Consider the following 7,896-nt stretch of genomic DNA (forward strand, 5'->3'; position numbering starts at 1 on the left):
CTGCGGGAGTCGATCTAGAACATTCCATCCCCACGTTCACTGTTTACAGCAAACACACACCAACAGCCGCACAACTGGCAACATCTTATGAAGTAGCAATGAGAGGATGAATAAAATCTCAGAGAAGAGCCATGTCAATTGAGAGTCAAACTTTGAAGATTAATCTCAACCAACTGTTGCCATGAGCCGCCTTTTTCTGAATATAATTGGGAAAAAAAGTCCCTAAAGTTCGGTAAACTCTGCCCTGCAAATTAATCTCACGTGAAGACGTGTGACTAAAAGAATGATACGCCATAGTGATTTTTTTAGCTGCAGTAAAAAGACGCAAACTTTAAATCTGCAGGATTGCAGTAAAGTGGAGTAGATTGCATATTTTTACATTTTTTGTAAAAACATGGGATGTCATTTTGCGACTGTTGCAGGGTCCGTAGAAATTTTGCGTGCTCAAAGTCTAGTGTGACCACGGCTTTAGTTTCCAAAGTGTTTGCATTACAAATATGAATGGCAGTACTTCTGTAAACAACAATGTCGACAACTTCGAATGGTCATCAAATTATTTTATTAAATCAGTAGTAAAAACAATCCAAGAATGCAGTTATAAGTTAAGCTTTTCAATTATTATTTCTCCAGAACAATCCGTTGTTTGTAAATGTGTACATGCCATGATGCGTGTCAGTGAACTCAAAATCTGCTTTTAAATATTATTTACAGGAGTTGTTGCTGCCGCGGGGATCATCGTCCTCCTCCATTGCCCGCCCCTCCTCCGGCTCCGCCTCCAGACTGATCCTGAGCTCCAGACATCATCAGGAAAAGAACAAGAGGGACAATATACATCCACTGGTGATGAAAGAGAAAAAAAACACACAAGAAGGTTGTCAACATATTTGTTAGCAGTTTGAAATGCAACATGACGGTTCCTCTCCGGAGTCAATGACTAGGATTACAGGCTTTTGGATTAATTGGCAAGTTTTCCCAAGCAAATCAATTTCAGTTTCATCCTTCCTTACTCTCTTTTTGTCCAACCTCCACCATTACTGCTTTTTACAAATGACTTTCCACTATGAGGGAGAAATGAGACTGAGAGAACAGGAAAGAGTGAAGCGAGCAGAGTGGGTCATGAACATCTCTGAGCGTGAGACTATCACCTGCTAATATTACTGGTCAAAAGACCCTATTTGATCAAAACACCACTGATTTGGTCATGACCCAGCAAGAAACCTACACGAAAAAAGCACATCAAACAAATGAACACTGCTGAAAGCTGAAAAAGAGGAAGGATCAGAGGATTTGAGTTTGTGTGCATGTGGGTGCTTGTTCAGACCCATATACACACACAATGAGAAATGCAGCGGGAGTGACAGAGTAACCAAATAGGCTTAAATGAGTTTCAGTACTTGAAATGAATGGAAATCAGCTCTGCTCTCTGGCACCCCCTGGTGGGGTCTGTGCTGAACTGGTGGCCATGAGGAACACTGCACCTCCCAGAATCAAATACCACTGGAACACAGCACAGACCAGCACAAAGTCAACACAGCACAGACACAGCATTGAGAATGCAGAACAGCCAACCACGACACACGCTGCAGGAGAGTTAGTGGTCGATTACAAAGAGGGACATTAATACTGGTAGCTGTATTTAGGAAAGGACGGAACAGACCAGAAGCTTCAGACGTAAAATAACAAAATGCACCCAAAAAAAAAAAAAAAACGGTCAACATGGGAATTGCAGTCCACTGATACACAAACTAATTCTAAAGAGACACAGTAGAATCAAAAAATTAAAATTATTAGCAGGAATAGAGGCCATTTGGAAAGCAGTTATTCCACAAAGGAGGTGAAATAAAAGATGAGAAAATATAAATGAGATGATAGAACATAAGGTTCCACATTTTTACTACCTACATAGTTGGAAAAAATGGTCACATTAAATTAAATTTATTTGACTTTTTTTACCAAAATAAATTTGAGCAGGTACATAACCAGCCAGTGTTCAAAACTCTCTGCTTGCCTTAGCTCGATTCAAAGCGGTAAGCTTGCAATAATGTTTTTAATTCCAGTGGCACTGGTGGAATCCACAGGAAAAATTGAGCTTGTCTGAGTCATTACATCACAACTGTACACATAAAGAAGGAGTCTCGGCTAAGCTATATTGTGTGAGAGGAATTTTCTCACAGCACTTGATATAATTAAACTTACCAATTTGATGGCAGATCCACACCGGCACGGTGATTGACAGCTGGACACACTTCTCAAACATTGGATTCATCCGCGCTGTGCTGAGGCACAAAACACATAATGTTGATAATTACGCGAATAATTGCAATTGCAGATTTCGAACAGAGATGGTGACAAAGAGGAAAACTATGAACTGCAGCTTTAACTGAACTTTCCCAGAAAAGTCAAGTAAAAACTGGCACAACTCAAATCAGTAATGAGTCTCATACATCATACAGAATTAAAGCTGCAGTCCATAGTTTTTCCTCTTTGTCGCTATCTCTGTTCCAAATCTGAGACTCCTTCTTTATGTGTGCAGATGTGATGTAATGACTCAAAGACAAGCTCAAATTTCCCGCAGAAACCCACCAGTACCATTGGAATTAAAAACATTATTACAAGCTTACCGCTTTGAATCGAGCTAAGGCAAGCAGAGAGTTTTGAACACTGGCTGGTTATGTACTTGCTCAATTTATTTTGGATAAGTTTCAACCCAAAAAAAGTTATGGACTGGAGCTTTAAATAAAAATACTCACATATTTGGCAAAGAAGGATTTCTGCTCTTGTGGGTTTTTGCCTTTCTTTTCCATTTCCTGTTCCATCCTCTCAATGTAGGGTGCTGTTTCGGGTCTAAATAAGAGGCACAAGACAAACTAATTTCCAAAGGAGCTGATGACAACATATGCAGACAATGCAATTTGTGGGTGCACTGTTTGCATACTCTTCAAACAATAAAGTAAATGTGTAGACCAGTGAATCTCAACCCACTATGAGGCCTGCAGACTTCCAAGAGGGGCCAATATGTCTAACAATTATTTCAGTGTATAATTGCCATCCTATTCTTTGAGATCGTTTATTTATACGAATACATTAATGTGCTTTGGAGTAGAAAATGCTAAGAATCACTAGTAAAGATATAGTAGTTTTGTCTTTGTTCTGTTAGTATGGATGTGTGTGAAGTATGTTTTTCTTGAGGCCCCCTCGAAATCGAGATGTCACATCTCAAGGGGTTTTCCTCTTAACAATAAATTATAAATTTAGTGTAGACATAGTAACTGAAATTGCAGTCTTAGTGTAAAAGCATAAGAGTGTGTGTGTGTGTGTGTGCACTCACACAGGTGCAGTGACAGGTGCCATAACACTTATTGTTGTGTTAAAAATTTCCAGGTCAACCTCATCCTCCACCTCTATTCCACGACAAGAACCAGGGATTGTCACAATGGAAATGCCGATGACATTTCCGCTGACATCAGTGTGAAGGGTGATGACATCACTGAGGTGGGACTCCACTAATGAGCACTGCAAAAAAAAAAAAGTCAGAGACCAGATTTATAATATGTAATAAAAGTTTATATTATATAAATAATACATGCTGTGAAATAGTTCAATTTAAAATAACTTTTTTTTATTGATTATCCTTCAGAAATCATTCTAATATGCTGATTTTGTGCTCAAGAAACATTTATTAATATTATCAATGTTGAAAACCACTGTCCTTGATATTTTTTGTAGAAACCATGATACATTTTTTTCAGGATTCTTTGATGAATAATAAGTGCACAAGAACCGCTTTTATTTGACACAGAATGTTTTTGTAACATTATAATTAACTCTGATCAGTTTAACGAATATAATAAATAAATTAACCTCTTTAAATAAAATTCTTACATACCCCAAGCTTTTAAACATGTATATACTGATATTTGAATTCAAATATATCTAATGTTAATACTTGCAGGAGGTTGACTTACAGCTCTAACGAACGCAGTAATATAACCTTCAGACTGTCTCTCTGTCTGCCGGTCCACCTGTAGAGAGACTCTAGGCACCCGGATCCTGTAGAGACCATCAACTGCTGCCACATCCTGAAGGACAAGGGCAGAGAAATACAATTTTAGAGCAGAGAAACAGCAGACAAGGTCATGACATTTTATCCTTTACAACAAATAGCCTTGTTTTCCTAAAAAAAAAAACAGCAGGTTCTCACCTTCATTGTATTCCTGTCTTTCTCAGAGAGCTGGTTTTGTGCGAGATACACACCGTTTTCCCTTCCACCCCTGAACTGTAGGGCACCACGAAGGCGAAATCTGGGAACATCATCTGAAACAAAAACCAGCAGTCACGACACTACAAAGAGAGACATTAACTATATAGACAGGCTAATTATTTAATATTTACCTTAATACTCACCTATTTCAAATGCGTGCTCTAGTGGCACAGAGAATCCACTGAAATCGGTGTCTACCGCATCTCCTAACTGTCAAACAAAACAATTCACATTCACTAACTTACGCATACAGGCACATCAGACAGCAGCCTAGCATGCTAACAAGCTCCACGTATGCAAGAAATCAGCAAATCCGCACAGAATACACATGACGAGAATGATATTTAACGGACAAAGAAAATATTCAACTTACCCTTCGACCATTATTGCATTCGCCAGGTTGTGTCCATAACAGCGTAATAGTTGACAGGACGAACAGAATAAGCGACAAGACTCTTATCGTCGCCATTTTGTGGCCTCCTTGAAAGACTTCCTCTCTTAGTAACGGAAATATAGCGTTTCAAAATAAAAGTCGTAAAAACATTAAAAGTCTTCACAGTTTTTTTGTTTAATTTTATTTATTGCTTTACTTTAAAAAAATGTTGTATCCTCATTTATCTAGATCTTGTTTAGGCTCTAAAATCATAAGTCTATGTCTAAAGTCTAAAACTGATCGTTTTTCTCTGTTTCCGTTGGTGTTTCCTTGCAGCCGTTAGAGGGCGCGCTGCACACTGGAGCGCAGTCACGTTGAAGTATTACTAGAATCGGCAGTTCTTTCGCCGGGCGCAGTGGCGTGCGCCTGTAATCCAAGCTACTGGGAGGCTGAGGCTGGCGGACCGCTTGAGCTCAGGGGTTCTGGGCTGCTGTGGACTATGCCGATCGGGTGTCCGCACTAAGTTCGGTATCGATATGGTGCTCCTGGGGGAGCCCGGGACTACCAGGTCGTCTAAGGAGGGGTGAACCGGCCCAGGTCGGAGACGGAGCAGGTCAAAGCCCCCGTGCCGATCAGTAGTGGGACCGCGCCTGTGAATAGACACTGCAGTGCAGCCTGAGTAATATAGCGGGACTCAGTCTTTTGAGTTTTTTTTTTTTTAAACCAGATTCTCATTTTAAAAGGAATTGAATCAATTGAGCTCTAAATTAACCATTTTGGTAGAACTTTTAATTTTTTTTTGGTACAGAAGTCAACCTTTTCTACTTCCAAAAGTAAAAATATGTTGACGGATGCTATTAATTTAATTTTTGACACAATATCTGGTTCATTTTCATGCCATTATAGTGGCCAGAAAATAAACTATGTACTGCCCTCTCTGTTGACGAAATGGAATTACAACTGCATTTTATGCAACACGAATCACTGAATCAATAGGAGTCGCTGTTCGCAATCTTCAACTTATTTTTGTAATTTTTGAGATTTCCCCCCACGGTTAATCCACACTCAGTGGTCCAGTTTTCTGCAAATTAAGTGTTTTTGTTGTGTGTTTTAGGAAAGATGTCGCTGTATGATTGACTAATCACATTGAGACTGCAACCAACAGGGTTCACTCTGTGAGACCAAGACGGATTTCCAATAGACATTAACGAGTAAACTGGACAAAAACACATGCTTGAAAGACATAGAGCTCTTAACGTTTAGTTCTTAACGTTTGTGCGCTAGTGTACAGACTACAGGGTTCTCTCCGTGTTAAAGTTTATGGTTAACTTCATTATACCTGTTGTCACAAGTAGAGAAAATGTAATGACAGGAGTTGGACACTAGAGAGTAGTTTAGTAACAGGAAATGCCATTGCCCACTACAAAACAAATTTGATAATTTGACAAAACAATAGTATTATTATGGTAGCACTTTACAATAAGGCCTAATTTGTTAATATTAGTTAATGCATTAACTAACATGAATTAACAATGAGCAAAACATTTTTAACAATTGTACTAGATTGACTACAAAAAAAAACTACACTAATCTTAACAAAAAGAGTATAAAGTGTTTTGTGTGAAAAAAGTATGCAAATCATTATTATTATTATTATTATATCACTCTGTTATGACATCATTCCATCACAACCAACAATCTGGCATCAAAAGTTAACCTAGAGGCAGCAATACTATGGCAGCAATGTGTTATATCACATTATATCATTTAAGATGCATTAGTAATTGAAGAGTGGTGAAAATGTTCTTAACTTTCAGGGAAAAAATGATAAGAAGTCTTCAGTGATGCATATTTACATGATAAATATAATAAACCAGTCACAGTGCGGAAAATGACGAATTGAATAAATTAGTTACAGTGTGGGAAATGTTTATAGAGTTTATTTTCTAAAATGCCCACAGGGCCAGAAGTGTCCATTAAAGAAATACCCTGCCTTATAAAGTAATCATTTGTGATGTTGTCCTTGGGTCTGACTTATAATGCAATCAAATGTTTTCTTGTTTAAACTGTTACAAACATTACCATGACCAAAGTTATGGCTACGCAAATATTGCAATGTTTGCCATGCACCTGAGAACTTACTCCTTTTCCTCAATATCTGTCATTGTAGTGAGCCAATAAGATAATAACCGCATCGACAACAGAATGGGCCATCAGGGCCTCGGGTTGATCAAATTTATCTTAGATTGATTACAGTCGATTACAGTAGCACGCAATTGTTGTGTTCCACAACCTCATTTTGTTCTGTACTGTTCTGTGCCTATTGTCCTGTAAATCAACGTTACTGATTATCTCACACTCTTTCCTTCCCAATCAATAGTGTACCTATTTGCACCACTCAGTGGACCCACGGATTGCCATTAAGATCCAAGGCATGAGAAAAAACAAACAGACGCACACCCTTTCAATTACATTAATCAGATGACGCTGAGGTAAGTGATACAGCATGGCGTATCGGCATTTCCAGAACTGAACACATCTCTAAGAGAGCCTGTATGATTAATGGACTGTTTCCATGCACCCCTGCCATGTGATTTCCAAGACATTCCTACTTTGAAATGAATATACATCTCTTCCATCTAGTCATTGCTGCCTGTCAGCACGCCCTCAGACAATAGTGAAGCCCCACACTCCTGCAGAACTATAATTATCCATCTCATCACTATGAAGGCATCTATGTGCCATTAAACTCTGGGGTGACATTTTATTATAAAGCTGTAGCCTATAACATTTTCTGCTTACATTTCATAATCAGAGTTGGTACATTGTGACATATGATGTATATTTTCTTTATCGAGTCCATATTACGTTTAATTGAATCAAATAAATTAAATTAGCACTGTGAAGCATGAAGTATCTTGTTTCCTGGCTGTTGTCTTCAATATATCACTTTCTTTTCTGCTGCATATGTCTTGTGCTTGTGGTTGTATGTTAGTCTCTTCCGTCTCGATCCTCTCATTGGTAATATTGTGTAATTTTACTTGGTAACGCTTCCTTTTACAGTCCAGTTACCCATGTAAATACTATGTACTTATTTTAGTAACTACAATTACTGGGTAATAACTAGTACTAACCCTGAACCTAAACCTACCCCTGTTCCATGTACTTACCTTATATTAGCCAGTACTTCTATCTAGGTACACTGTAAGTACTGTACTGTAAAAGGAAGCGTTACCTTTTACTCCTCGACACCTGCCTCTCA

At 38.5% G+C, this 7,896-nt stretch overlaps 1 protein-coding gene and 1 non-coding gene across 3 annotated transcripts; one reads left to right on the forward strand and one right to left on the reverse strand.

Moving 5' to 3' along the window:
• Positions 1 to 540: 540 nt before the first annotated feature.
• emc10 (ER membrane protein complex subunit 10) lies at positions 541 to 4,788 on the reverse strand. 2 transcript variants are annotated; one of them, XM_039687499.2, is made up of 8 exons: positions 4,635 to 4,788; positions 4,405 to 4,471; positions 4,202 to 4,314; positions 3,966 to 4,079; positions 3,329 to 3,513; positions 2,751 to 2,844; positions 1,395 to 1,497; positions 541 to 837 (listed from the first exon to the last, which is right to left on the reverse strand). In XM_039687499.2, exons 1-7 carry the CDS (start codon positions 4,728 to 4,730, stop codon positions 1,411 to 1,413), a joined length of 756 nt encoding a protein of 251 aa, XP_039543433.2. In that variant the 5' UTR covers positions 4,731 to 4,788; the 3' UTR covers positions 541 to 837; positions 1,395 to 1,410. The 2 variants fall into 2 exon arrangements, with proteins under 2 accessions (XP_039543433.2, XP_039543432.2); XM_039687498.2 differs by lacking the exon at positions 1,395 to 1,497.
• A 251-nt stretch (positions 4,789 to 5,039) lies between these two features.
• LOC148982011 (signal recognition particle RNA) lies at positions 5,040 to 5,338 on the forward strand. The gene has a single exon (XR_016164051.1).
• The last annotated feature ends 2,558 nt before the right edge of the window (positions 5,339 to 7,896 follow it).

This window comes from Pimephales promelas, chromosome 3 (assembly GCF_988280905.1).
Source record: "Pimephales promelas chromosome 3, fPimPro1.hap1.1, whole genome shotgun sequence".
NCBI classification, from domain to species: Eukaryota; Metazoa; Chordata; class Actinopteri; order Cypriniformes; family Leuciscidae; genus Pimephales; species Pimephales promelas.